This window comes from Melopsittacus undulatus, chromosome 4, assembly GCF_012275295.1.
Source record: "Melopsittacus undulatus isolate bMelUnd1 chromosome 4, bMelUnd1.mat.Z, whole genome shotgun sequence".
In the NCBI taxonomy this organism is placed as follows: domain Eukaryota; kingdom Metazoa; phylum Chordata; class Aves; order Psittaciformes; family Psittaculidae; genus Melopsittacus; species Melopsittacus undulatus.
This window is the reverse complement of record NC_047530.1, coordinates 13,555,147-13,582,425: the sequence shown is the minus strand read 5'-3', so window position 1 is coordinate 13,582,425 and position 27,279 is coordinate 13,555,147. Positions and strand designations below refer to the sequence as shown.

At 39.8% G+C, this 27,279-nt stretch overlaps 1 protein-coding gene across 1 annotated transcript; it reads left to right on the top strand.

Moving 5' to 3' along the window:
* Positions 1 to 1,714: 1,714 nt before the first annotated feature.
* NAA30 (N-alpha-acetyltransferase 30, NatC catalytic subunit) lies at positions 1,715 to 21,149 on the top strand. The gene is made up of 5 exons (XM_005152352.3): positions 1,715 to 1,802; positions 2,098 to 3,006; positions 10,353 to 10,476; positions 12,543 to 12,598; positions 19,506 to 21,149. The coding sequence occupies exons 2-5, from the start codon at positions 2,101 to 2,103 to the stop codon at positions 19,641 to 19,643; spliced, it is 1,224 nt and encodes a 407-aa protein (XP_005152409.2). The 5' UTR covers positions 1,715 to 1,802; positions 2,098 to 2,100; the 3' UTR covers positions 19,644 to 21,149.
* The last annotated feature ends 6,130 nt before the right edge of the window (positions 21,150 to 27,279 follow it).

The following is a 27,279-nucleotide window of genomic DNA, read 5'->3' as shown; positions in this document are numbered from 1 at the left end:
TCTGTGTATGAAACCCACCTTCAGTGCCCCTAGGAGAGCTGTGTTGTAAGCTGATGTTATAGCTCCGCAAACCCATGCATTGCCTGCTCACGGGCAGCCAGATCCTGTAAGAGGTTGTCTTTTTGCAAGGCTGGGGGCAAGACGATCCCCCCCAGGAATCTTCTCATTCCCAAAGAAGTGATCGGCTTCAGCCCATGGAGGGGGTCCGGGCACATGAGCTGGCAGCAGACAGGGTCATCTTCCTGGGGACTGCAGCAATCAAAGGTGCTGCCCACCCCAATGGCTGGTCCCAGCTCCAGGAAGAAACCCTTTGGCAAGAAACTAGACCATTGGCAAGTAACAAGGAGGTTTTCCACCAATGACTCCACTAACTCGCTCTGATTTCAGTTTGTCCACTGACCGCTTGCTGTGCATTGTAACATACATGTCCAAATCTGTCGCCTCAGCAGCATCTTTTTCTTCACTGTCTTCCTCCTCTTTGCTGCTGCTGCCCACCTCATGGCCCCTTTTCCTAAGCCACCAGCAGAGAGGGAATGAGGCAGCTGGCAGGCAGCAAGGCCTCCTACACCTAGGCCCGGTGGCAGCAGCAGCGTGCCCTGTGAGACTCCATGATGTAGGGTGGGCACGCACCTCCAGGGGACCATGTTTCTGCCTTGGCCCTTCTGCAGCCCAGCCTTCCCCCTGTGTGTGGACTCACCACTGGCCCAGGCATACAGGGATACTGGAAAGGGCCTCCTCCTCAGGGGCTATAGCAACAGGACAAGTGGTAATGCATTCAAACTAAAACGGGAAGTTCAGGTTAGATACAAATAAGTTCTTTGCTTTGGGGTGGTGAAGCACTGGAAGAGGTTGCCCAAAAACGTGGCAAACGTTCCATCCCGGGCAGTGTTCAGGGTCAGTGTGAACAAAGCCTTGAGTAACATGGTCTAGTGTGAAGTGTTCCTGCCTACAGAAGGTGGGTTAGAACTGGATGATCTTAATGTCCTGTCCAACCCAAACCATTCTGTAATTCTATGATTATTGCTGAGGCATCTACTAGTGTGTTCTTAAAAGAGATTATTTAATGCACAACAGCAGAGATTCCTTTGGACTTACTTCTTTCAGTCTTGTCAAGTTTCTGCTGTTACCAGTTGCATAACACAGTCTAAGGCCTGCCTTTGCCTATTCAGAAGAGGAACCACGACTCATATTGCTTTTGAAAGCGAAAGCAGTAACTCCTGCGGTTTTCTCTGACCTGCAAGTGTCACCAGAACACTGCTGGCATTGTCCTTGTGGGCAGCACCTTTGTCCAGCTGGGTATGGGTTGATCAAAGTGCAAACGCCGATGGGAGAGTCTGCTAGGGTGTGAGTGAGGGCAGGAGAGACAGCAAAAGGAGGCTTTCGAGGGCAACGGTGCCGCTGCCGTAGTACTCATAGATTCAACTGGTGAAACCTGCGTCCACCAGCTCCGGGGCTCACACGCTGTGGCAGAAGCGGGGCTGCGGCCTAGGCCGGGCGGAACACAAAGCTCAAGCCGGACCCCAGTGCCAGCCTCACCGCGCAGGCGGCGAGGCCCGCAGCACCCACAGGAGAGGATGCCGCCGAGCCGCCCCGGCCGCACGCTGCAGGGCGGCGCTGCCAGCTCCACGTTCCGCCCGCCTACTCCGCGCCGTCGCCCCGCCGTCGCTAGGCCTCGCCGCCAAGGGAGGAAGTGTCGTAACAGCTGACAGGAAACTTGTCCGCGTGTTACGGCAGCGGCGGCCGCGCTTGGCGGCCGCTGGATGAGCGGAGAGTGGGAGCCGCGGCGCTGAGGAGACGTGGGGGTGAGTGGCCGTGGCGGCAGGTGGGGAGGTCGCGGGGCGTCGGGTGGTCACCGGGGGCTCATGGGGGACTGGGGAAAGGCCTCTGCAGCGGTGGCGGGGGGAGCGGGACAGCAGGAAGAGGCGGCGGCGGAGCGGCGAGGCGGGGCCCGGGCACCGTTTCTGCCTTTGTTCGCCCCCCCCCCCTTCCCCCAACCCCCGTCTCGACCGTGGCCCATGAGGCCGCCGCTTTCTCTTCTCGCCCCCGTCTCGTCTGACGCCCTCCTCCTCGGTGAGTTTGTGTCGGTCTCTCCCGTAGGATATGGCCGAGATACCGCCGGGGCCTAGCAGCGTACTCTCCCCTCAGGGGGACACGCTCTCCCCCTTCCCCGGAGGAGGAGGAGGAGGGGGGACTGCTTCCTCCTCCTCTTACACCTTTTCTCCTGCCGCCGCCGCCTGTACCGGGGCCCAGGACGAGGAGGCCGAAGAGGAGGAGGAAGAGGAGGGACCCGCGGGCGGACTGGAGCAACAGCGAGGAGGAGGAGGAGGCAGCGACGGAGGCAAGGGGGGGCAGCAGCACTGCCACCACCATCATCATCCCCCGCACCACAACCACCAGCTCAACGGCCTCATCAGCCCCGAGCTGCGGCATCTGCGGGCCTCCCTCAAGGGCAAGATCCTCAGCTCGGAGGCAGGGGTAGCTCCCGAGGGGCTGGAGAACAAGCGAGCCAGTAAAACAATGGGCTCTGGACAGCAGCAGCAGTCATCGCCCCCGACCACAGCACCGTGCTCATCCTCCCTTACCAACCACCTCCCTCCTCAGGGAAGGACTGCACCCTCTCCTCCTCCTTCTCCTCCGGCAGCAGCAGCAAGAGAGGACAGTAGCCAGCCTACTGCCACAACTACGACTGCTGCTAAGACTGCAGCCGACAGTGGACTGGCAGAAGGGACTGGCTTGGAGGAGGAAGAGCAGGAGGAGGGGAATAAAGGAGGGGAGCAGGAGGAGTCCCTGCTGCTACTCTCCGAGTCCTTAGCAGCAGCTTGTAGTTTGAAAGGCTCGGGAACGGACTCTCAGCCCGAGGAGGACATAACGATACGATACGTCCAATATGAGTCAGAGCTGCAGATGCCCGATATCATGAGACTGATCACCAAAGATCTGTCTGAACCCTACTCCATTTACACATATAGGTATTTTATCCACAACTGGCCACAACTTTGCTTTTTGGTAAGTGCCAGAGGGGGAAGGGAGGGAAGGAATTGGGAGTTGTTTGGGGCTGGGTGGGAGAGGATTGAAAGGTTAACATTTGTGGAAATGCTTCTAATAATCTTTTTGTGAATAAGGCAAAGCTTTTTTTGACCTACTGAAGTTCCTTTGTGACTTGTGCATGTATAAGTAAAGCACGGACTTGAAGTTCCTAAGTTGTTAATATATGTTTTAGGTGGTGAGGAAGGGATTTGAGCACATGGTTAGGATCCAGGAATTCAAGACTTCTAATCTTGGTTTTGACATTGACTTTTGTGACCTTTGGTATCTCATTTTATCATTCTGTCTCAGTTCTGAGGTGTGTATTTAAAAAAGAAAATACTTGGTCTACTAGTGTCTTATAGTGCCTAGTAAATGTTACACAGCAGTTCTAAAACAGACTCGAGTATGGCTAACATAAATGCTCACTAATACATGGAGAGACATTGTGAAAGGTTTTGTAGGCTTTTTGATCTGTGAGCTTACTTTGTAAAGAGACAAGTACAACTGTATTGCTTCTTACAGGTGTGATAGTGTATGCAGCATTCAGAAATTCTCATGCTGCTTAGATTGCTTTGCTGTACTAAAAATGCATTTAGTTTTATATTCTTCCTGTTGCACTATTGTAAAGACTGATCTGGCTGTCACTTTGTCTTCCTAAGTACTTAACAAATCTCATGGAAGATCTTGTGTCTCAGTTCAAAAGCATGCTTTCAGGATGATAATCCATCCAGAGGTACATAAAACTTGAGTATGAATTGACCTGAGGAGTACACATGCACAGTGGGAGCTTAGTTGTGTTTGATTTATTCATAGAAAAATGTAGGTCTGCAAAACAGAGCATTTATCGGAGTGTGTGACACTTACTTGCTATAATAAATGATGAATTCTTCAATCTTGATGTTTTAATCAAGGCTGGACACCTTACTGAAAGATTTGATTTAGCCAAAACCAAGACACCCTTCAATTCAGGAGTATCTCTGTGAAATTTTAATAGGATATGAATACAGGAGATGAGGCTAATGGAATCCATCTGGCCTTAAACTTCCTGAATGTTCTTGGTTAGGATTTGGTATAATTTATAGTGGGATTTCTATGATTAATGGGAGGATTTTCAGAACTGTGCCTCTTAAAACTCTGATGAGGGAATACAGTAGGATTATAATAAGTTGAGCAAAGCATTACCTTCTGGAACAAAATAAGAGTACGAAAATATTTGCAAACATTGTTTGATGCAAAGTCATGTTTGTCATTATAGGGATGCCGATCAGAGCAGAATGGTATTTTTTAAGCATAGAGCTATGTGTGAGTGATTTACCTCTATTGAAAATAAATGCTTTTGAGCAACAGATGTTCATACTTGCCTCATCAAGTGTGTTGCTGGTAAAGTCAAGGTAATGTTGGATACAGTTAGATCGCAATGCATTTGTTTAGATATTAAATCTTTAGGGGGTTTTCGGTCAGGGAGTAACATGAGAATTTTGTAAGTAAACCGCAATGTCAACTTGTTTGACAGACCAATATATCAGAAGTGCATTCAAAGAATAAGGTGTCACTCAAAGAAAAGAAGGTATCTTTAAGCTTTTTTTGTAGTGACAGCTTCTCTTAGTTTGGTGTGGGTTTTTTTAGGTTTGTTTTTTTTTATGACCTTGATGAATCAACAAAGCTTTACTTGAACTCTGTATTTGCCTTTTTTTTTTAAGGGTGGAACAATGTACAGTACATATAACTGTAGAGAAGAATATGTGGCTATGAATGACTAAAGCTAGCTGATTGTTACTACTTAATAATTTAAAGGTCTTGTCATATGTTGAGTCAAATTTGATGGACTTTTGTGACTGGTTTTGGTATTTTTAAGGTTTGTTTTTTAGAGATTGTCTTGAAGACTTTCTGTTCTATAAAATTTAATTATTCCTGCTGCTAATGGATTCCTGAACTACTGCTGTTTAATAAGTCTCTTTAAAATATTTATCTTCTGTCAGGGACTGCATATTCCAATTGGCAGGAACAGTGGCAGGATACTGAGCAGAAGCATAGTGCCTGATCTCACAGAATCATTTTTCTTTAGTGCCTTGTGTCCTCAAACCCTTCTGGTTCTAGGTTTTGATTTTTTTTTTTGGGAGAGGGGTTACATTGCAATTTGATTGCTTTTGAAAAATATATCTGTAGGGATCTAAGTAATTCCTTTACTGAATTTCACCATCACCATTTTTAAAATCCTCCAGTGTATGCTCACATCTCTTCACTGCACTGTCATGGGCTCCTTTCACCTTCTCAACATGTGAGGGGAAAATGCTAACACCATTTAAATTGAAGATGGGATGTGTAATTTCTGTAAATGATCACCAGTTGTTCCTTGCTGACATTTATTCACTAAGCCTCTTAAACGCCATAATTTTCCTATCTAGCATTTTGGCTACCTGACAATGCAGAGCTGTTTTCTGGGGGCATTATGAACATTATTCCTGGCAATGATTATCTCATGGGTTTGAAACTTGCTGAGTTTTGGCTTGCCTTCTCAAGGTGCACTATTGCTAGAGCAATGGAAAGGGCTGCTTGCTTTTTCTTTTTGTTCAACTACCTGTTTCTCTGATTTGGGAAGCTAACATAGCCCTCCTACAACCGACACATATTTACGTGTGTGTATGTATGTGTTTTAGGTCAGGTTTTTGTTGATTTAGGGCTCCAAATAAATTTCTAGCAGGATGCCACAGTTGGTGCAAGATGTGAGAATGCACAACTGGAGGGAAAGCACAGTACCAACCCTTACTTGTTAGTTACTACCGTGTTCTGCTGTATCAAACTGCTTCCTAACTGTACACTCAAAGAAGTTCAGATTCACTTTAAAACCGCCTGCAGATACTAGGAATCTTCAAAACCTGTTCATTTTAACATCAAATTCATCCAAACTGTCTTCCTGACTTTAGGGTAACAAGTTGGGAATACTTGATGATCAGTTCTGATGTGTTACACTGCAGCATTACTGACTGAGCTGTTGCAACGTAAAAACCTTATTTGTAAAGTGCAGCTGTCTGCTTAAACTGCGGTTTCACCTGTCTTTGGAAAAACAGGTTTGTGCTGTGTGCTAGGTGTGGGTGCCCTATAAGTGCCCAGTTTTTACTTATTCTCTGGAGCTCTGTCAGCCCAGTTTCTCTTCTATGCTAACCACTCTTCTGTCAAAAAATGATCCAGGAAAAGGGGATATTTTGTTTTACATTAAGCATTTTTAAGACTCACTACAACTTTGTCCCCATATGGATTGTAAACACTTCTTAAAATTTGTAGCTTCCTTTTAAGGTGCTTTTGTGGCTTCTAGTCCTGTCAGCATTGAAGTTCTGCAACTTCAATTTAGAACTGATACCTTAAATGTTTCAGAAAATTGTTTTCAAAATACTTCAGCATTGGAGAGGTGAGCTTAGGAAACCTTGCTCTGTGCCAAAGTTTGGGTAACACAGGACATAGTAAAAGCAGAGTTCTGGCTGAGTGTTGTAACCTTTCCTGTCATTCACAGTGCTGCACCACTTGATTACCTTTTAAGAAAAAAGTCTCTGCTTCTGGGTTCTTAGCTTTGCCACTAGGTATAGCAGCATTATCATTTAAGATTTCACAAGTTTTAAAATAACCTATTCATACCACAGAAGTGTGTTTAGATGTGTTATAATCCTAAATGACTGTAGTTAAGATCTTGTTTATACTAATGCTTTTTTTCTTTCTTTTTTTTTTTAATTGGATTCTTTGCAAGAGTAAGTATACTTCATGTTGAAATTAAGACCTGTAAGACATTGCCCATGTTTTTCAGTTGACGAAAACTTGGGACATAAAAGAATCAGAAAAGTTAGGAAACTGAGAAGTCTTCCTAGCCTCATGGCAGGCGGGAAGAAATTCTTTAACATCGGTTCTCAATTTGCAGACTCTCTCTGTATTCCAGTTCTCTCTCAAGAGTGATTGTGGTTTCAGACACAGGCTTGCTGTGCTGCTTCTCACTGTCAGCAGCTTTGTGAAAACTTAAGCCATTGGAGTATGAGTATTGAGTACATATGAGTATTGAGTACATAACAACAGCTAGCGTAGTTTTCTGGCAATGCCCTAACATGGGAAGGAATTCCTCGTGTCCAGTTTCATAGAGTGGAAACAGAGAAACTTAGTGATTTGCTCAATATTCTAAAGAGCTCTGACTGAAGTGCCAGACTTCAGGTTAAAACCATTAGCCTAAATGTATCCTCTAATGGCATTCAGTAATATGATCACTAAATGTAAGCCAAAGGATTCATACAGAGATGTTTCTGTGATACTTTGGGATGGATTTTGGTGCATCTGTGAAAGAGAAGCTGTGTTGCAGTAGTGCAGGTTCTACTGCATTTGAATTGCAAAATATTTCCCTTTCAGGAGCGAGTTGATTGTTTCAATATTCTTCAAATGGGAACAAATGTCACAGGGTCTGGGTATTCAATGTATACTCAGACTGTGGCTGACAGACTTAATGCCATCTTTGCTAATTAAATTAATGCCAGTTTAATTTTGTGAAAAGTGCTGTTCTTGCTGATTTACAGACATTTCTGTGCTAAGTTTTCTGGTAATGGTTGCCATAGAAAGATATTAAAATCTAGTTTGTGTTAAGTATTTAAATTTACTCATAAGAACAAAGTTGATGCAAATACTGGGTTTGAATTCATATATTTTAATCCTGCTAATGACCTATGATTGAAGTAAATCTGGTACTCCATGGGGTTTATAATACATAATAGTAACTTGGGCTGGATTCTGTTTGTAGGAACTTGTATGTTTAGAAGTACTGTCATATACCTGAAATGAAAATTTGGCCCACGACTGTCTTTACACAAATGGTGTTGTATGGGAATTACGTTGGTTTTTTTTTCCTTCCAACTCTCAGTATTTCAGTAGGTTTTTTGGTTTTGTTCTTATTTACGCAGTTTAACATTTTCCAGGGAATTAATTTACAAGCATCGCAGAGAAGCTGTGGGGCCAGAGAAGCTGTGGCTGCCTCATCCCTGGCAGAATTCAAGGCAAGGCTGGATGGGGCTTTGAGCAACCTGGTCTAGTGGAAGATGTGCCTGCCCGCGGCAGGGGTTTGGAACTGGATGAGCTGTAAGGTTCCTTCCAAACCAAATTATTTGATGATTTTAGTTTAATTTCTAGCATTGGATGAGGTTGGAGAGTTGGAGGGAGAAGAGGAAAGACAATGCATTACCTCAAATTGAGGTGGAAATTCAACACTCCCTCTGTAAGCAGAACAACTTACATTAACTGTCAGACTTACCTTCCTAAAGACAAAGTAACACATTTAAGTATTTGGAGAACTGATAACAAAGTCATGCTTTACTTAGCTCTCTGGCGGCAGTGGTAAAACCATTGGGTATTTGCTTCTTTGATCATAAACATAATTCTTTGCTGTCTAGCTTTCTAATTACATGATTCATGAACATAGCTTTTCAGAAAAGTGCCCCAAAGGAAAGAACACAGATACACAATGTCTAGAATGTCACTACTCTTGAGGTGTGTAAAAAAAATACATCTTAAAAATATTCCTTATGGCTGTTACGACCAACAACTTGCATGTGCATGTGTTCACGTCAGGGCAAAGCATAAATACAACCTGCTAGTTTGTGGTGTGCCTTTTTTTTTTGTGAGGTCTAAGATTACATCTAGGTTCTCTGCATAATTATAGCAGTGTTATGAAGAGTCTTTCTGATGACACTCTATTTAACTCACTGGTTTTCTCAAGTCTGAACTGAGATACAAAACTTGCCTTGAGCTGACACTTTGCCTGCACAGTTTTAGTATGAGTACAGCTTTTCTTTTCTATGGAATAAACTGTGTTGTAGGATAAGTGAAAGGCTATTCAGAGACTGTATTTCAGTCCATTTAGATCATGCTACAGTTTTTATTCATTGTTTTAAAAAAATATTTGTTTAGACTGTTCAGGATTGTTCTTGGATACCACTAAAAATGTGATTTCCTGCCAAATGAAAACTTAGCAATAATTATATTTGACTGATGAGCTTAAACTATATTGGAAGTGGTGTTAAAATCATGCTGTATCATAGCTTCGGAACTGTAGCTTGTATATTTGGGGCTGCTTCATTTCACCTTTGGTACAGCATCTGGCTGGCAGCTAACTTGGTTAATAACCCACCATCCAGGTAAAGATGCCAGAAGACATTATTCTTCTTGGAATGAAAAAACTGTGTATCCACAGTATAATCTGCATGAATGAATGTTCTGTCTGTAGAGCCTTAGCTTACAAGCTGTGTACAAAAAGGTTCAGGTGGTTGGAAGCTTACGGAGTGTAAACCATAGACTTTGGAGAAGCAAGTGCTGGATTCACAGGTGGGCAGATAGAGGTCTATCAAAATATTTGAATCCATTTATACACCTATACTTACAGTTACGAGTTTCCTTTTTATCTCTGTTAATCTTTCCTGAACTAATAGTAATTCATTCTCCCCTTGGTTGCAGTCCTACTCTGCAGCATTATTCAGTTTTAGTGCTGCAGGTTATAATGTCATTAAATCGGATTCCGCCTAACCCTTCAGTTAACATATGACTAAGTTTTTCTTGCACTTTTTCTCTAATGTATTTCATGGTAAAAGTTTGGTGAACACAGGGGTTGTGCAAGTGGTTTGACACATGTTTATTTTTCCTCAATGTTTCAGAATGACTAATTTTCCTTGACCATGCTTTTTGTAACAATACTATTGGGATTAACTGTCAGTACGTAGCTCTTAAAGAAGGAAGTCTCTGAACAGTTAAAATGTGTGACATCAACTCTGTGCTTTTTTGTTTGTTCTTTGGGTGTCATATGACTGAAAATGACAGTTTCTAAAGATAAAATGCAGCAACATTTTTCTGTGATCCTTTGTGGCCTTGACGTTAAAACCAGACAAAAATTAAGCATTTTATCTACCACAACCCTTGTAGATGAAAATTTAGGAATGGACTTTTCTTCTTCTGCAGCAGCCCATGTGAAAGGATGATTTATGCCTTAACTTGATATTTTTATTTCCTCCCCCTTCTTTCCTATCACGTGTTTTTGCCTGTAGACTTTATGGATTAATGATATGGTTTTCTCCAGGACAATTCATTGGATGTTAATTGACTTGTAACTTTATTTAAAAATAATAAAAAGAGTCCCTTAACCTTATTTATACTTTTAGAGATGTTTTTAAAATTTATTTAGTAATTATTTTTTTAATCACTTTATGCAAATGTTGTTTGTGGCTGTTTCACTTAAAATGAACTGGTTTACTACTTTTGGTGGCACTGTAGATCACAAACTGAGAATGCATACGTGTATGTTTGTCTTTAAGGCCATGGTAGGTGAGGAGTGTGTAGGTGCCATCGTCTGCAAGCTGGATATGCACAAAAAGATGTTCCGCAGAGGTTATATAGCCATGTTAGCAGTGGATTCCAAATACAGAAGAAAAGGAATTGGTAAGAATAGCCTTTTTTGTTACTTCTTACTTAAAACCTATAGTTGGGATAAATGCAGCTGTCATAAAGGTTTAAGCAGGACTGAACTAGATGTGGTGGGTTTTGTTATCCCTGCTTTACTTGACCACAGTGGCTCCCCACTGGCTTTTTTTATTTTATTAAAATAACCTAAAATGCTCTATGAGATTTATGTGTGGAATACAATGAAGCTTAAACAGAAAGGTGGTTAGCAGCCCCTTACCTCTGTCTGTTACCACTGTCAAATAACAGTGGGAATTGCTTTGCATTTTGTTGTGTGCTTTCATCACTGTATTTTTATGTTGTGCTTACTCTATCTTTTTTCAGTGAATTTATCCCCTGGCTTTCCCCTATCAATTATACATATATTGCCCACTGGGGACAATGTATGTAGCTCGTTGTTGTATTAATAAGTGAAAAAAAAATGGTTGTGTATTGCTAATTGAATGACTAAAACAGAGATCTGTTTTTTTGGGAAATTCCATGATAAAAGAAATCGCTTTTGGTAGGGAGTCTGCTTTCCTCATTAATCAGTTTTGCCCTAATGAAGGGATTTCATTTTAACTAGCTATCCTAGTTGGCTTAATTAAAGATCTGTTCTTATGGAACTTACTTTTTTGTGTGTGTGTTGGTTATTGAGAAACTACATTTTGTAACTTTTTTTTTAATTAAAAATGTAGACGTCTGCTTCAAAGCTTAGAAATGTGTTTCACCACTCATTCACTCTGAACAGCTCATACTTTTGTGATTAAAGACAGAAAATTACTTGCAATGGAAAAATATGGTGAGGCATTGCAGAATGGTACTGTTGTGTTTGTCCTCTTCAAAACCTCACTGATAAAACTCCAAGAAACATGAAGCACTGCATGTTACCATGACTGTTCAAGCATGTGTGGATTGTTTTGTTGCAATTCAAAAGCCATTGTTAATTTCTGTAGTGGAGCAGAGGGAAGAGGATGCTGAGAAATCACTGTCCTTTCCTTTTAGCTGAATTATGAAGGAGCCTGCCATAACTTAATTGCAGGTGCTTGGATTCATAAGTAAATAGGAACTAATACTGTCATTATGAACATCTCTGCAAGATTTTCCCCTAGTTTTAGTTAGTTCATTATTTTAGAATTACATAAATAGACTTCATATTTAAAGCCTTGCTTTAGCATTCTGTATGTTGACTTTTTCCTACATTTGCTGCCTTGCTGTTTCTCCACCTATGCTATTAATCTGAAGATTTGTTGTAAATGTAGTACAGTGTTGTAATGCATTTAATGAAAATCTTTATTGATTAAGGTTCTGAGAATATTTTAAAACATTCTCTAGATTCCTTGGTAGTTTTTTTTTTTTCTTAGCCACCTTATAAAAGTGAGATTGCATAAAACTTTAATTTCATTGAACACCATTTTTTTTGTCTAATAACTTTGGAATCAATTTACAATTTCACCCCAGTTCTACAGACAGGAATATTATATTTGTAGGACTGTTGTGAAATAGATGAAAAATAATGATAAAGAATTAAATTAATGCTTGACTGAGGGGAAGGGATGGGCTTCAACCATACTATCGGATACTAGCAAATCCAAATGGGAGTGAGCCACAAGAAAAGTGGTTTCAAAAGCTCTGTTACTAATAGAAGTATTTGGTTTAGTAAGAGGAAATTCCCTTGGACGTTGAATGTCCTTCAAGTATGTGCCAGCAGATTTTGACTTTAAATGCAACGAAAAGGAATGAATCACATCTTGGAAGGCTATATATAACACCATGTTAAACATAGTAGCCTGTTTCTAATATTCTTATGTTAGAAAAATCTTGCACTTAAGCTGAGTCTCTGGGTAACTTTATGGATTATTTTAATGTTCAAACTTGAGACTGCAACTTCCTCCCTCCCTCCTTCCCTCCCTCCCTCCCTTACTCTCCTTCCCTCCCTTATTTCCTATTTTATTTCCTCCCTGCTTTCCCCAGGTATTATGTCATGTAGATAGCACACATTAGTCATATATAAACTAGCATCTTTTGCACTGCAACTCTTGCACTTACTGAAATCTATATTTCAGGTACAAACTTGGTTAAGAAAGCTATTTATGCTATGGTTGAAGGAGATTGTGATGAGGTAAGATTTTATAATCAAGAACTTTCATAATGTAAATGGTTTGCATTCTCCTATATGCCAATTAAATTCACAGGTTTTTCTTCAACAGGACTTTTTTAGGTGGGAAATGGGTTGCTAAGAAGCTCTTTCGTTTATGATAAAAGAAAAAAATAACTCCAAAAAGGCATATGGCACAAATGGGAGAAGGATTTTCTAAATTTATCATAAGTGCTTAAATTCAGTGTTTCAAGTTTTGTTTTACTTTGTTTTACTTTGTGATGCTGCCTCAGCCTTTGGTCACAAGCACATTTCCTTGAAAAACTCTAGTCTAGGGTGCTAATGACCAGTGTAACTTAACCTGTTGTGTGTAATATTTCCGTACTTTCAGAGTACAGAAAGATACTGGAATAGTACATGCCGTAGTATTGCGGAATGTGCTTTTATCACAGCAACTCATCAGGCTGTTCTGACAGTGCGTAACTATGTTGCATAGCACCAACAGAACTCTATAATGATTCAGTACCTCAGTGAAAACTTGGAAGGAAAGTGACTGAATCACTGTTAGACTTTCTTTGTACTACATATTGTTACTCTTTCCTTTCAGCAGATTACAGTCCCTACTGTTTACGGCTTGCTTTATTTGGGTTTGATTTTTTTGATTTTTTTTTTTTTTTAACTTGTCTGTTTGAGGGGATTTGCTTTTTTGGGTTGTTTTTTTTTTGTTTGGTGGGGTGGTTGTTTGGGGTTTTTTGTTATTGTTACATATAAAAAAATATAAAAAGCAGCTGTCTATATGCCATGTTTAACCTGTGAGGAATGCTCCTTACATCCATCCTCCTTAGGCTGGCTGTCCTTCTTAGCCAGTTAATCTGCCCCTTTAACTTTCATCTCATTGATACAATGCGTTTGTTACTTGTTCCTGATATATGAGTGCTGTGTCATTTCAGTGTGTCATGATTAATCATTCTTTAATCTCTCTTACATTGTTTCAGCTTCTCCCTCAATTGTCCTACTGGGGTGTGGCAAAGTTTCTTGTGTAAAACTACAGGTTTTGTCACAACATTTCTGGCACATACTCCTTATTTTTCTGCTTTGTTGTGTTACACCTCTTGCAGCACCCCTGCATGTGCTCTCACTTCACTGTTTGAGAGATGCATATTCTTCTCTTCAAATTTCTTCATGCCTGTGCTTACTGGTTGTCTTTTTATGTTTTTCTCTCTCTCTCTTTGCCTCCCCCTTCCCCTGCCCCTTGCCAGTTTTTATTGTACCAGGGCAGTATAGTGTAATCTGATAGGTCTGCAGTTCTTTTAAGTTCTTTGCTTTTGCTTGTTGCTTCTGTCATCATATGTAATATGCTTTGCTCTAATCTGTTTTACTACTTGCTACACTGAACTAATAAAAAAAATATTGTGTTTTGGTTTTTTTTTATTTTTTTTTTTTTTTTTTGAGGGGTAGGTTCTTACCTCACTCCCCAAACTTTTCACTACGGATTTGAATTAATTTGCCATTGCTAGAGTATTTATGATTTAAATTATTAAAGAAATAATTGAGGAATAGTAGCACACTGTTCACACTGCAGCTGGAGAACTGAAATGTAATTGCCTGCTGTTGTTAGAGTAGTGGCAGAACCGGCTATTTCTATTCAAGCTACCAAAGTTGCAATAATTACCATATGATTTATGAATGTATATGTACTACTCACATAACTTAATTTCTGAATTGGACTAGCAGGTATGCACATAGTGATCTCTCCTGCGTTTTTTTCTACAACTGTAATATTAGTCCAAGAGCCCTTCTTGCTGTTTTTTATCTTTGGAAAAGTTAAATGTCGTAAGGCTTGCAGGCTAGTCTGCAGTGAGACCTCATTAACTCTTCGTCACAGATTTTCATCTGTGGTGCTCTATAAATGCTTTGTACTAAATGCAGAGGGCATTTTTCAGAGACTCTTGCTGTCCCTCTTTCATCAGAGATTCTACAGTTCAAGCTCCTTAAAGTGTGTGTTGGACAGGTATAGGCATGTTTCAAAGACTGTGTAACTGTGTTTGTGGGATGATGATTCCAAACTAATTATGCCTTGCTTCTTGGGGGCTTTTGCATCAGCTGAGTCTGGTGCTGGCACAGCATTTTGAAACAGGAGCCCGTTACACCCAGGCAACATGGAGCACAAGCAGGGTATTTTTCCAACTTTCTGCAACAGCAGAGGCATACCCTCGTTGGTTTTATATATTTTTGCTGTTTTTGTGTACAGCTTGTCTACAGCCAAACAGCCAATGTTTTAATGCTTTCTTTTTATTGCCACCAATGTAGGCTTCTTCCAGATATACATGGTACAAAATAATGATGTTGCTTACCTGGCACCACGTAGTGGATTGTTGAGTTTTCAGTCATGACCAGAATCTGAAAAATCAAACTAGCCAGCTATAAAAAGTCTGGCTCTGTCTGTTTGGCTCTGTCCAACAGAGCCAAAACATTTGCTTCACCAGATTTTACAAGTTGTTGGGAGAAGAGTTTCTGGCTGTCTAATTGATGCCTAGAGGTGATCAAACATGAAGTAGTGCATCACAGCAGTATGTTTTTGTGAGGTGTGTAAATAGTTTAATTGTCTCTGCTGCTATTAAGATATTTTTCTACATCACTTAATATTAACTCACAAACATGATGAAAATAAAAAGATGCTGCTACTTGATAGAAGATGACCTGGAATTAAAAAAAGTTTGCTGCTTTTTTGCAACTTTCATGGAATTGGACTAAAAACATGAATATGCAGCTGTGGGTATCATCAAAATTTCCAAAGACTGCTTGGAAACTATTTTCTTCAGTCTAATTATGGAGTAGGTGCAGTAAATGTATGTAATAATTTGTGGTATATAACCTGATAAGCTCTTTGTTCGATGCGTTACTTTTCAAAGTACCATACATTGGACATTTTGAGGTATCAAAGCTAAGTCCTGAAAAATAAAGGATTTATACAACACCATAGATGAAAATCTAGAAAATCCACTACCGATGTGCTGGCATTTCAATGTATGCTGCAATAGTTTAGTGGTTTAGGATATATTTTTTTTTTCCTATAAATTATTTTTGTGGGAATAAACTAAGCCAAGCTGTGGAACAAGTGATTTGCAGTGCAAGCTTCTGTGGTTAGGCAGCTGCCAAAGAGATAGTTTATGCTGTATGCCATTCTTCAAAGACAAGAGACATTATTCTTCCTTCCAGGTTGTTTCCCAGCTTGAGGAAGCTGGGGTAAGTGAAGAAGTGAATTGGCTGTAATAGAATTTGCATGGAGGGGAGGAGCTGGCCATGGCTTACATTAGAATAGAAACAAGGGAAGTGATCTGATGCTGGGGGGATGGGGTATGTTTGAACTAGAAATAACCTTCAAGCCTGAAGAAAGTACTCAACAGCATGCTTTGAGCTGGAGTGTCTGGAGTATAGCATTACAAAACTTGAGGTGTCTTTGACTTGTTTTTTTGGTGTTTTTTTTTTAGCTGTGTCTTTCTCAGGTATTTGTTGTTAATGAATGTTAATATTTGGGGTACTGAACTGGAGGTTTTTAAGATTATAATGACCCAAGTTTCCAATAAGTCACAAAGATGAAGAATATTTTTATGGGTTGGTTGCATGGAAATATGAACTACAGGAATAGATCAGGTAAAGGTGCATAGTTTTTCTCCCATGTATTTTTCTTACAGTTTTGCAAGTCAGATTCAGGCTGATTTTTGTACATTTGCTTAGTTTTTAATGACAGGCAGTTTTTAAAAATTGTAGTGCTTAAGACCTTCACATGGAACTATTCCATACCTTAATCACAATTAGAAAGGAGTTACTCATTCATGCTTTCTATCTGTAGCAAATGACTGCTTACAGTTCATTCACTTTGTATTACTGAAATCATGTACCATGTAACTGGTGACTAAAATAAGACTCTATAAAGTGGAATTTTTGAGAGCTGTTTTAAGCAAAAAATACAGAATGTGAAAAGGAATTGCAACTTCTCATGAGAATTTCCACTGAAACATCAGAGTGATTTAAATTGGGTTTGTTTTGGTTTTTTTTGTTGACCACCCCAGTAGGTGTGTCATTTTAATTCAGTACCACACTAGTAAAAATTACATGTATATTTCAATATAATCCTATTTAAGTTGAGATAAAATGTTAGGTTTATGAAATTTAAGACTTAAGAGAAAGTAACAGCCTTCAGAAAGTTGTGACTTGTGCAGAAAGCACAGTTAAACCCAGTTGTGCTTTTGCTGTTCTCCAGGGGAGGATATGATTGTGCTATTAGAGGATTTAACAGGCATATATGTACAACAAAATAGACCCTATGAGACCAGAAATAAATACAATAATTGAGGGTTTGGAGCTTGATTGAAGATCTCATGCAGGTAGAGATGCATCCTTTACAAAATTAAGCTAATGAAATTTGGATGAAATGTGACTGTTTCTTTTTTAGATACTAGAAACATATCTATAGACCTTTGAGATAAAAGCAGTGTGTTGAGATCAGGGAATTATTTTTCATTCTGCTAAGTCTTCCTTAGAAATACCAGAGGAAATCTCTTGCATTTGCTTTTAAGACAAGCATTGACTCAGGTAGTAGGATTCCAGCAAACCTGAATTTCAACATTTAACCACTCCCTTAAATTCAATGATCTGCGGTTTTGGAAGTCTTTTAGCATTGCAAAGTATTTGAGCTTGCAGTCGGATATAGACTTGTTATATCACTCTGACAGGTTACCAAACTTTTATGAGAGTGAATGCCATTTGTAGCTAAGAGTTCAAATAATAGTCTCCTGCACTGTAGATTTACATGGGTCAGATTTTCTCTTTGGCATAGTGTTTTGTTTTAATTTGAATTAAGTTATACAATGTGCATAATTGTGTAGGAAATAGCACTTTTCAGGAAAAATGCTGCACTTCCATAATTTGTTATAAATTGTTATCCATTTTAATGGATTAAGGATGTTAAGAGTACTCGATCAAGTCACAAGACTTGATGGTAGTATTGGAGGGCCAGAGAAAGAAATTCAATCCCTAATTCTTGCCATAAGACTAAGAATTGAATTAGGTTGTCCTAAATGTGCAGGTAAAAAGGACTGTCCTGCTGTAACTTGAGAACTCTACTATTAATATTTTAATGTGTGACTCTTAGTTCCTCTTCAGAAAATGAGCTACTTCTAAATCTTACGTTGTTCATTGGGTTGTTAACTCCAGGTTTACTATTCTTTCAATGTTTTTACACTGAGAAGTGCAGGGAGAATTATCTATTGGAATGTGGTTAGAGTGGCTTGAAACTTGAGTAATGCTCAAATATATACATTAAATGGATTTTAAATCTTATTGAAGGTGACCAGTCTAACTGCTGACTGCCTACCTCTTTTACATTGGCTTAGCCACTCCTCAGACTGCAGAAAACAAACCTGATGAGGAGAAAAAGGGAAGATTTTCTACCACGTAGCTTGAAGTAGCTCAGCAATGAGCTTAGTGAGATGGCCAGGTAGGTGACAGGGAATGGAAATGTGTAGCTGAAGATAGTAGATCTACAGAGTCCATGAAGTAGATCAACTTAAACTGCTCTACAAATACACACTAATATTTTGTTCCTGGTTTTAGAAGTGTGTGTGGAGGGATGTTAACCAGTTTTCCTCCTAATTGAAAGAGGTTATCCTGGGTTGTGAGATGGGATAGATGACTTTTTTTTGGACTCAGGGAGTCTTACATATGTAGTCCTAACTACACAGAGTGGATATCTCTGTGTAAAAATAGTTGTTAATGGACTTAACACCAGCAGTAATCACTGGTTTGTTGCAGAAGTTGCTTAGGCTGTATTTTCATTATATGTTCTTTCTGCAGTGTCCATCAGCTCTTGTTTAATACCTGAATCTACATTGTCATGGGACTGTATGTAATCTAGTCAGCTTATTAGTTCAGCCTGGGTTCTTGCACAACCATGATTTGTCCTTAATAGCAGAATCATTAAGTAGTTGCATAGGACAACAACGCAGAGGCAAAACAAGGTTTTGTCATTTGGAATGGGTACACAGCTTACCAGTTAACAGCAGAGCTCTGTTCAGTGCATGTGGAGAAAAGAGGGGAAAACAATTCAGGGGAACATAGTTCTGCAGTTTTGTAATTAACTTCTTGTTAACACCAGTGTAGGGGTTTTGCCTATATTTGAGATTTCTGGGACAATTTTGCATCTTTACTTAATTTGGTCTACTCTTATACTTGGGTTTGGTCTAAGCTGTTTGTGACAGGTCTTCCTGCAACTGGGGTCTTACCAGCATGGGGAGGGGAAAGATGGAAAAAGCTGCTTTTTCTTCCTGGTGTGCACTTTGATTTGGGTTTAGGATGCTTGTGTTGAGCAGAACTACTGGTTGCAAACATTGGGTCTGACAGCTAGTGTTCAAATGCTGAAGCTTATATCTAGGTCTGTATCTATTGAATTAGAGGTCAAAGATATTAAATGACTAAACAAGGTCTCATGCCAAGTTCTTGTCACATGTAGAAGTTTAATTTCTCATTCAAAATTCAAAGTATGTTTTGGACCCTAAGATGTTTGGTGGGTTGGTTTTGGGTTGGGATTTTTTGAGGGGGAGGTGTTGGGAGGTGTGGTTTATTGGTTGGTTGGGGTTTTTTTCCTTCGCTATTATGTAATGAGTTGAAATACTGTTTACAGCAAAGAACTAAAATCTTGGTACGAATGAGTAGCTGTTTACAGCCACAATTGTTGATGCACTACTATTTATTTTTTTTAATGTGGGAATGGAGAGGGGTTGCATCAATAAATTGATTACACTCATAGCTAATAAGTGTACCCTTAAATAAAAACCTTGAAGTTAGTTGAGTAATTATGTGATTGCAGCTGCTTTCAAATATGATAACACATTTTTCTTCCTTCTTGTTGTTTTTTTTTTCTCCCTCAAAGGTTGTATTGGAAACAGAAATCACAAATAAGTCTGCTTTGAAACTTTATGAAAACCTTGGTTTTGTGCGAGACAAGAGGCTGTTCAGATACTATTTAAATGGAGTTGATGCACTGCGTCTTAAACTATGGCTGCGTTAAAAGAAACCATCAAATCAAGAAACTGACGTCCCAACAGCGCAAGGTTGTCCTTTGCCATGCAATGCAATTTGTACAAAATTGCTTTGCAGGTGGACTTAGTAATTTTCATACAGCTCTTAATCTGTCAGTGTCTCATTGAGTGTCGCACATATTTGTTGCACTTTGGCATGGCGCATTTGTTCAGAATTAAAACCGATTGTTTCAGACTTCGAGTTCTTTTGGTACCAGCAAGATGTGCCAGTTGATAACCAAGATATTTTCATTCATTTGCAAGTCTACTGACTATTACATACACAGTGAACGTTTTATCAAAGAACCTGTATGTGGAACGCGACCTCTGGTTCCAGAAAAAAGCCAATGTAGATTGTAAAATTCTATAAGTATACTAACATTTCATACAAAAAATTGCCATAGTTTTCTGGGAAAAGGCTTCAATTTTAGGTTTTATTTTTCAATATTGAATTTTCCATTCTTAAATATTGGTACCTCAGTGATTAGTGAATGAAAAAATGTATTGTAGGGTGGGGTGTGTGTTACAATGAGTAACAGTAACAATTAAATTGCGTCTGCCAGTGCCTGTATAGATAAGTATATTTGTCTTCACCTCTTAAGTTTGGAGTGCATGCTTTTATTCTTTTACTTTCTTCAATTGTCTTTGCAAGAAAATTTCTGCTTTTATTTAAATTCTGGATTTGATAATAAATTATTTCAGATTTTTATAATTTGGATACTCCCAAATTAGGGTTTGGAAGACCCTTTTCTTATAGCAAGAAGTGTAAGCTATTTTGAAAATCTTGAGTAGCTGCTAAAAGAGAACCTGATGTCACCAGTAAATCTCTGCTGGTCTTGGATGCACTTTTTTCATTAAAAGAGTGAGGGACTTTTGAAAGACTATATAGAAAATTAATGTAAATTGGTATGATTTTATTTAATCAAAATTATTGCTAGAAGCTCAGAAAAACAGCTGTTTTAAGATAGTTGGAACAATTTTTTTTCAGATTCAGAGTACTTTGCTTCACTGTTCTAAAATGCTTCACTCTTGATCTTGGAAATAAATTTCAAGGTGTATTGTATGCATTTTTAGCTGCTCTAATTTTCTCTAAACTTTCATGAGCTAAATTATTGGGGGATTTTCACCCTCTAAAATGAAAGCAGAGGGGAAGGACTTCTCTCTTTCTCTCTCTTTCTCGCATTTGCTCTTGCTCTGTTTTTCTCTATTTTTCTCTTTTCCTTTCTGAAATTGGGCTTACATAGGTTTTACCAACACCTATCAATATTTTCAGTAATTACCGTGTCTAGGCTTTCTTGTTCAGTGTAATTATACAGCCCAGTTCTATGAATGAGTTGGATTTTTTCACTTCAGAAAGAAAAAAAAGGTATTCATTGACTTGTGGAAATACCTATGTAACCTGTGAAAAGGATGAACTCTCAGTAAATCTGCTCTTCTGTAGCTGAACGTACTCTTCAGATTTGCCTTACTACACTTTATTATTATTATTTTTGAGATTTGGTTTGAGTCATGGGTTTTTTTTTGCTAATTACTGTACACTTAAAACCAACAGAACCCCTACCTCCAGTAACATTTGGAAAAGAGCCCTGTGCAGGAAAACTTGCTTTAGAGGGACACCTTATTTTGCACAGACCAGTCACACATGGTGATGGACATTTCTTACCACGTACAAATCATGAGTTGTATTTGAAAGGGCTTCTTCAAATACATAGTGAATAAACTAACACAAGAGGCAATATAGGCCCACTGCTGAACAAGGTGAGTACCCTGGAGACAGAGGATATAAAGAAGGCAGAGGTGCTGAATGCCTTCTTTGCCTCTGTCTTTACTCCTGCAGACTCTCCCTGGGGAGGGGGGGGGGGCAGATTCCTATAGCTCCAGAAAGAGTCAGGACAAAGGAGGAGTTTGCTTTGGTAAATGAAGATTAGGTTAGGGATCAGCTAAGCAATCTGGACATCTATAAATCAATGGGTCCGGATGGAATACACCGATGGGTGCTGAGGGAGCTGGCAGAAGTCATTGCTGGGCCACTCTTCATAATCTTTGGTAAATCATGGAAAACAGGAGAGGTGCCTGAGGATTGGAGGATGGCAAATGTCACACCAGTCTATAAAAGAAGAGCAAGAAGGAGGACCCAGGTAATTATAGACTGGTCAGCCTTACCTCCATCCCTGGAAAGGTGATGGAACAACTTATTCTTGACGCCATCTCTAGACATATCAAGGATGAGGGGGGCATTAAGAACAGCCAACATGGTTTTATGAGGGGGAAGTCATGTTTGACCAACGTTACAGCCTTCTATGAGGAAGTGACTAGGTGGAGGGATGATGGTAGAGCAGTAGATGTGTTTTTTCTTGATTTCAGTAAGGCATTTGATACTGTCTCCCACAGCGTCCTCACAGATAAGCTAAGGAAATGTGGGCTTGATGATCAAGTAATGAGGTGGATCAAGAACTGGTTGAAAGGAAGAAGGCAGAGAGTTGTAGTCAATGGGGCAGAATCTAGCTGAAGGTCTGTGACTAGTGGAGTCCCTCAGGGGTTGGTGCTGGGACCAGTGCTGTTTAATATTTTCATCAACGACCTGGATGAGGGAACTGAGTGTACCCTCAGCAAGTTCACTGATGACACTAAACTGGGAGGAGTGGCTGACACACCAGAAGGCTGTGTTGCCATTCAGCGAGACCTGGACAGGCAGGAGAGTTGGGCAGGGAGAAACTTGATGAAATTCAACAAGGGCAAGTGTAGAGTCTTGCATGTGGGGAAGAACAACCCCATGTACCAATGCAGGGTCTTCTTTAAACATGTTTAAAATGGTGCCCAAGAGAAAATATAATAAAATGGAAACTGCTATTGACAGAACGTTGAGTTCAGCATAAAACCTGTATGTTGCCACTGCTGACTTGTGACGTGCTAAAACCTTTTGTTCATGTCATTCTGATCACCAGGTTTGCCAGTTTTTCTGGATGGCTTTTCAGGAGGGTTTTGTTCATAGTTCAGACTTAATTGTTAGTAATGTTAAACCAGTAGAAACAGACTTCTGTTCACCATGTTCCAGGTGGAACCATGGCTGCTCTGGCTTGCTTGATCTAAGGGGGCAGATCAGGGTGGTTGCTTACCTTGTTAGCAGCTGTTGGGATTGTATCACACATTGCAGAAGAGGGAAGCTTGTGTGTCTGCTGGTGTTTAAAACTGTAAAGCTAGACAGGCAAGTTTTCTATGGGTTAATATTTAAGCCGTGGGTGTCTTCAGATTCAAAAACTAACTTAAAAGTTAGCTGAAATCACTTTTCACAAAAGCACTGCCAAAATCATTACTTCTAAGCAAACTTCAAATACAATTCTGTTTGTTTGTTGTAAGAAGTAATTGTCGCTGTGCACGTTTTTAAAATACTGCGCAAAATAGGTGCATGTTTCTTTTAAAAGACCGCGTTACCTGAAAGGTTCTAATATTGCTGCTGTGTAACACACAGTTCACAATGGGAGATTCTGAAGCTGTATGTGTTGGTTCGTATTAAAAGAAACAGATTTGTTCTCTGTGTTACTTGGGATTTGGATATCACGTGGGAAGTTTTGAATTTGCAAAGAGATGAAAATAGGTTTTCAAAAGAAATCTAACAATGAAAAGTTGTTTTTTTTTTCTCATGTCTGTTGCTAAAACACAGTTCTTTCACCCTCACCTTTTGCATTGACAAATCTTAACTAAGGAGTTGTGATCACTTTTATATGTAAATTTGCCCAAATGTTACTGTTGGATGACATGTCAGTATGGATGTTTGTATTGTTTTTTAAGAAATAATCAGGTTCATCATCTTCAAGAAAATAGGCATAACCTAATTGGCATTGCATAGTACATCACAAACTGTTTTTCAGGGCACTGCAAGACATTGCTAAAACAGAGTGCTATGTTACAAAAATTTCAGGTCTTGTGTAAACATTACAACCTATATTGGAGTTCAGGTATCAGGTGGGCATCTGAAAATATCAAGTGTATCTCAAAATACTGAACTGCTGTTTTGAGTGGATTATACTCTCCTATCCCTTTATCCTTTTTGATGAGAACAAAAACAGTGGGGTTATGAAATGTACAAGCTGTCTAAATACAATGCAGTCAAATAAATGGTTGTTTATTTCCTTTTTAATGGGAATTTCTAATGATTGTTTTACTTTGTATACAAAATATGAATTTATGCTTATTCTTGAGAGAGGAAATGGAAGAAAAAGAATTGCAAAAGTTGTTTACTGCTGCTTGATTTTCATTTCCAGGCCTGTGTTGGAAGCATCTTGAATAGCTTTTGTGTAAATGTCAGTCATAGGTTAGTTCTTTTTCCATGTCTATTAAGTTATGACTAATGCACTCATTCTGGGCTTCCCTGGGAGATAAGGAGTGGGGTTTCTTTTATACACAGGTTGTTATAAGCAGGAGTTCAGAATTGCTTTGCCTTCCTTGCAAATCTGATAACTGTATCTCTTAAAACTCTATGGGGGAGTCTATGGATTTTTTTTTTTTTAAATCCTATGTGTTCTGTTCCCTCTACAGTTACATTTAGGCTCCTAAGATTTCCTGGGACTTTGCCAGCAAGCATTGTGCCTCTTTGGCTGTGGGTTTATAAGAGGTGTGCAGATGATTGAGAGTTGTAACCAACTTCTGCTAAAAGTTGCTGGTTGCCTGCCAGCAGCACCAGTTCTTTTGTTCTTCCGGCTTTTTTTCTGATTCCTTACAGATAGGGTACCTAAGTACTAGAGTTTGTTACAAATTAAGGCTTCACAGATGTTTTACTGCTTCTTGCATATCTTTCTATTTATCCCAGTGGCAGGAAGTGTTGTACATAAATGCAGATTTCTTTCCCGCTTCAGGAACTGAATGCTGAGTGTTGCATGTAACTTCTTACACAGTCATAAATAACCCTGATGCTTTTGTTTCACTCCTCCAATTCCTCCGAGTAGCGAATTCCATGAAGATAAGGGTTAAATTATTTTTCTTGTCTTGCACTGCAGTGCATTTATAGCCCTGGTATATCTACCTAGTATACATGGGCTGAAATAGATTTGGAGAAGCCTAACATTTCCTTTAATGTGAAATTATAAGAAGTATTTTTCTCACAGGGAATCCAGATTATACAAGACTTGTTAGGTTATATTTTTAGAAATCTGTGTTTTATGTGTTGCCCACCAATGCACACTTTAAACGTCTAATTTCTTTAAATATGCAGTGCAGAGGGATCCCGAGCTATGACTTGTACGAGGAAAGGGGAATGTCAATTAAATTTGCAGAAAGGTTTTTGGTAAAGAAGTGTTTTTTCTCCTTCTCTTGCTGTCCAGCTTCCTGTGGGACATGGGACTGTGACTACATTTTGCTCTTGGTCCTCACCTTTCATTGTAAGGCTTAAGGGTGCTGGGTAAACATAAGTGGCATTCAGAAGAGTTTAGAATAGATGAAGTATTGATCTTCTTAATTTGATGTCCTCCATAGGAGGACAGTCCCCCTGCACTGAAGTCTGTGTGAGCCCTCTACAAAGTGTGTATGCTTGCAGTTCCTGTGAATTTGAGGAGTGAGGATCTTTTGAGAAGGGCTAAGTATACAAACCATGGGAGGCTCAGGAAGCTTCAGGAGCTGAAAATCCTCTATAGCTGGGAGACCATTCTTCCTTTTCCTAAGGAATTTCCTTGTGGCAACTCTTCCTGTATTCCCATAATATGGCCAATGTTTGAGATTAGAGACAGGACTTGATTACTCTTGGTCTAAGCCAAGGTGCCAGTGTAGGACAGAGCAATACTACGACAGGCAGGGAGCTGGCCAGCTCACAGGGACTGCTTTCACTCTGCAGGCATTAGAGGCTGAAAAGACTCTTGATTTGTAGACTTTGGATGTGGGGCTCTATATGACAAGTGGTGCATTTGTGCAGTATTCCTTTGCTCTTATACAGTGCCAGGAAAGCTGCCCTGGATATAAGCAGAATTTTCTGTGTGTTTTCCTACCAGACCAGGGTTCTTTCCTCCTGCCAGCAGAGATGAATGCAACACCCTGTTAACAGCTAAGTGCTTTCTCACCTTGGATTTTTCTGAAGTGTGCCTTTCTAAGAGATGGTCTTGCACCTTGCTAGGATCGCATTTGATGCAGTCCACTGCTGATAATACAGTCGTTTTCTTTCACTGAACATCTGTTATCATTTAGAAAACATTGCTAAATAAAAAACCATCCCTTCTGACTCACTGCCAGCAATCCCTATTGATCTTTCTTACCTACCTAAGATAGGAAAAAAGGTCAAATACAATGTGTGATATATGGTCTGCGCAGTCCTCTGCCAAAGCTTGAGGGCAGGTCACTGCATACTTTTGTCATGTGTGTATTACCCATAGGCTTTAGGTTGACGATTTCTGGTTTTTAGGTGATTGTGTAGCAAATCAGAGATTTTCTTGGTTTTAAAGACCGGAGTAGAAACAGCATACTGAAAAGTTTTAATAAGACTTCAGAAATACATGTATTACACCTCCAATTCAGATTTTGTTAAATCTCAGTATTTTATTTTAAACAAGGATGGAGAATGAATGATTCCCTGAACTTTTAGGTATTCGTTGCAGGTGGCTGGAACCTGTAATCTCGAGATGGGAGATACAGATTTAAATTACACCTCTGCGCTGACCAGAAGTTCCACCTAAGCAATTCTCCGACAATCAAAACCAAACCCAATAAGCAACAACAAAAAAAAAGGCTAAAATGTTTTTGTTTTTGTTTTTTTTTAACTTTCTGAGATATTTTTCCTGGTTTTAGGACCAGCTCATATGTTGCGTTTTTGGGTTTTCCTTAAATAAAGGATGCAGAAAATTATTTCTACTGAAGGGAATGTTGCTCTCCAGGTGCTGCAGGGGTGGGAGAAGCTGACAAAGATAAAGTAGTGGCTAAAGATATAAAATGGCAGCATAATAGTAACTGGTTTCTGCTTTCTGTCTGTAATAAGATACCACCTGCTGCTTTCTTGTCTGTAAAATACCAATGAAGGTGAAGGTTGAGAAAGTATGTAACAGAGCAGCTTTGCAAAGGTAGGAAAGCTTTATGCAAAGCTAAGGTTATCACTGATACTATAAAGGAGGAGGCCAGAACTGTTGTCCGTGCAACACCCTTCCACACAGAACTTTGAAAATATGTGTTCTGTCCACATTAATTCGCTTGTTTCCATAAGTAATTTAGAGCAGACAACTAGCTGAATACTCTTGTGTTGCCACTGCTCCTTCCCAAGGGGTAGCTGCACTGGAAAGGCTCTTAGTCTAAAGCAGAATTACTCTTTAATATTGGAAAGAACAAATGAGCCCTCTGATGCAGTTCATGCGGTTGATGTGTCACTTCCGAATTGCACTAAGTGTGCTTCAACCTCACTGACTCAAAGCATAAGGGCTTGATAGAGGAGCTAATTAAGAAGAAAACCAGCTGCTCTTCAGCCAAATTAAGGATGTCCTTTCCATTTCCCTTCTCCACACAGCAACATGCTGATCTGAGCATCCTGCAGCTTTCCAGGGAATGTCAGTTTCAGGTGTGCAAAGCTGCTTTTGCCCAATAGAGGCTTGTGCCATGTGTGGCTAATGCTGTTCAGTGATAGAGTTTGCCGGAAAATGTGATTGCTTCATCTCCAGG